This window comes from Argentina anserina, chromosome 5 (assembly GCF_933775445.1).
Source record: "Argentina anserina chromosome 5, drPotAnse1.1, whole genome shotgun sequence".
NCBI classification, from domain to species: Eukaryota; Viridiplantae; Streptophyta; class Magnoliopsida; order Rosales; family Rosaceae; genus Argentina; species Argentina anserina.
The window spans coordinates 26,090,515-26,093,433 of record NC_065876.1 but is presented as its reverse complement, the minus strand read 5'-3'; the positions used below and the strand labels follow the sequence as shown (position 1 = coordinate 26,093,433).

Below are 2,919 nucleotides of genomic sequence, written 5' to 3'. Positions count from 1 at the left end.
CTGTGACTCATGCCAGAATAAGTATATTCGTTTTTTTTTAAATTTCTAAAAGTTATGAGAGGAGGTTGTTTATTTACAGTTCGAAAATTCCTCCCAGGCCGGTAGGCTACAACTAAACAAAAAAAAAATTGTATCTGTGAATGATTTTGCCATTTTCATATCCGATCATTTATTCATATTGAAAATGATCAAGTCTGGATTTGCCTCCTACCAAGTACCAAGTCAACTTATTCTGATACGTCCGACATATTTAATTTACTGATTTTGTTCACTTGTATCAACAAGAAAGTTGAGTATATTTCCTACTGGCATCTGTGTAGTTTTCATAAAATCCAGAAAGTTCGATTTGTTCTTGAACCTTAAGAGCAACTTGGAATCTTTAGATAGCCTCCCTTTCAGGCTTTGAATAATGAAATGACTTGTTCTAAGGTTGTTGTTTTTTCCAATTAGGATAAAATGTAGATAGATAGTAGGTTTGATTCCACCTACCTAGCTATATTATGGTTGTGGGTTGTGCACTTCTGCATACCACTGAATTGGTTTTACCTTAGAAAGCTCTTCTTCAGATTTAATAATTGGACTTGCAGTTAATTTTACAAAAGAAAATTAAAATATGTCAATAATTTCAGTAAGTTTTAGAGTAGTTTCAAAGTGAACATACACTGTTGCAATGCATAGTTTGAGCATTCATACACCTAACGTGATTAATTTTTTGGCGTATGAAGCCTTTGCGGTACCGTAACATGGAAAATACTAGATTTTGAGGCCAATTAGAATAAGACATTGATATGATATTCTTAAGTAGCTTTCGTAAGATCTAATTTGTGAGATATATACACTACTTTCCTTCATTTTTGTTTGATTTTCGGTTACATTCAGCTTTCAAATGAATTTGTGGTTCGAGAATAAAAGATAACTTGAATAGATCGTTCCAAGATAGAGTAAGAAGTCTCGTTCTTGTTTAGAAAGTAACTACGCAACTATCCAAGCTCTTATAATTTCAAATTTATTTGCAAATTACTACGTAATATGGAATTGATAAGAGAGTAATAATTGTCAAAATCACCTCCCACTACACCTATGAACCCCAAAGCTTATGTACATATGTTGAACCAAATTGCATCCTACCATAATTCATGGGGCGTCTATATCTCTATTCATTGCCTCTTAGAAAATAAAATTGAAAAAAGGGAAATGGGAATAGTTGTTAGCAAGCAGCCAAGTCAACTGGGGTCATTGACTTGAAACCTCATCCAGAAGCTTGTACCTCCTCACCTTATTCCTAAATACCTGCCTTGTAATCCCTCGATTATTGATTCTGTTTATGTTTGATATATCTTCTGATATTGTCCTCCTAATCTTCTCAGCCTCCTCCTTTGCTCCATTTGTGATGATCCTCTTTCTGGCCACAGATGGAGATTTTGGTGATGTTGAAACTTGATTCTGATGATGATCAAATGATCTCTGCTTCTTTATAGGGCCACTTGGCTGAAGCTTCATGCTGCCTCTTAGACCAGAACCATGCGTATCATGATCATGGCTGGCTTTTGTTGAATTCTTCTTTTTCCTATTGACTTTGGGATCATGATTTTGATGAAGGTGTTCTTGATGGGATTGCTCTTTTTTAAATGAAGACGAAGAATTTGACGAATTCTGGGACTTTTCTTTTGTTTCTTCTTTCTGGGTGAGGCACCAATTGCATAGTCTGTAAGACTCTGCTTTTGGGTAAAGATTGCTACAGTACCTATATGATGATTCATGAAACTGAATTCAATAACCCCAGAAACTATATGAACAAGTTAATTAAAACAAGAGGGATTAAGAATATGGTTTTACCTGTGCTGGGATCTGAACTGGCAGGCCTTGCATTGGAAGAGCTCGTAAGAGAAGCCAAAATCACCACACATGCAACACTCAAGGGTTCCTTCAATTGATGCTGAGTTTCCTGCTTTGCTTGTTGTCATGTTAATTGCTTGCTTCTTGTTCTGTTTTGATCTTCGATTTTCTTCATGCAGAGAGAGAGAGAGAGAGAGATGAATAATGATGGACTTCGGTAGGCCGTCGGCCACACAACAAAAGGCCACGTTAAAGGATGATGTTTTATAGGGTATCTGAGGAAAATAAAAGACAATTATCTATCTGGATTTTTTTTTTCTCCAGAGAAGCAAATTCTCCAATATTTCATTGACCTAGTGAGGAGTGTTGACCACGAACCTGACATCTTAAGTTTTGTGTCAGTGTGTTAGCTGATTCTCCTATACACTTTGTGATTCCTAAGAAATCACTGATCTCAAATAATGGCGCAATATACACGGATACACTCGTACACCTATGTATCTCCGCCATCAATGGAGTGGCTCGTGTAGCCAGTGTAGGCAGAGCGGTGTTCCGGGGAACGATGGATTGGCTTTTAGGCTTCAATGGTAGTAAAATTTGAGAAGCTTGCCACCTCTATACACAGTTTGAATCACAAAGAATTGATGTTCATGTTTTATGTAGAGATGAGTCAGATGACAAATAAATTAAAGTAGGGGTGGGCATAAAAAACGGAAATCCCGATCTTGTCCCGAAATTTATAGGGACGGGACGGAGGTCTCAAAACGTTCGTCCCGTCCCGTTTCATAATAGTGGGATGAGACGTGAGACGAATAATTTTTATCCCGCTTCGTCTCGTCCCGTCCCACCTTTAATGAAAACTTAAAAATTCTTATATATTTGTATTAAAATGAAACTAATTTATGTTTTTAATAACTCCAAAATTATATCAACTCAAATAATAATGGTAAATTATAATATTTTGAACATAATATGCATTTTTTTGTTAAAATTTCATTATTGAATGTTACTTTGTTAATGAAAAAGTAAAAATATAGGTTATTTAACTTCATATGAAGATGAGATTTGTCCCGTCCCGTCCCG

At 35.9% G+C, this 2,919-nt stretch overlaps 1 protein-coding gene across 1 annotated transcript; it reads right to left on the bottom strand.

Annotated features, from left to right (window-relative positions):
* Window positions 1–902: 902 nt before the first annotated feature.
* On the bottom strand, window positions 903–2,058 carry LOC126794583 (uncharacterized). Its single transcript, XM_050521339.1, has 2 exons — window positions 1,837–2,058; window positions 903–1,744 (listed from the first exon to the last, which is right to left on the bottom strand). The coding sequence occupies exons 1-2, from the start codon at window positions 1,962–1,964 to the stop codon at window positions 1,234–1,236; spliced, it is 639 nt and encodes a 212-aa protein (XP_050377296.1). The 5' UTR covers window positions 1,965–2,058; the 3' UTR covers window positions 903–1,233.
* Window positions 2,059–2,919: the final 861 nt, after the last annotated feature.

Coding starts and splice junctions, on each gene's coding strand:
- LOC126794583 (XM_050521339.1), bottom strand. CDS start 1,964: ATGACAACAAGCAAAGCAGGAAACTCAGCATCAATTGAAGGAACCCTT. Junction 1,745..1,836: donor CAGTTCAGATCCCAGCACAG/GTAAAACCATAT, acceptor ATCATCATATAG/GTACTGTAGCAATCTTTACC.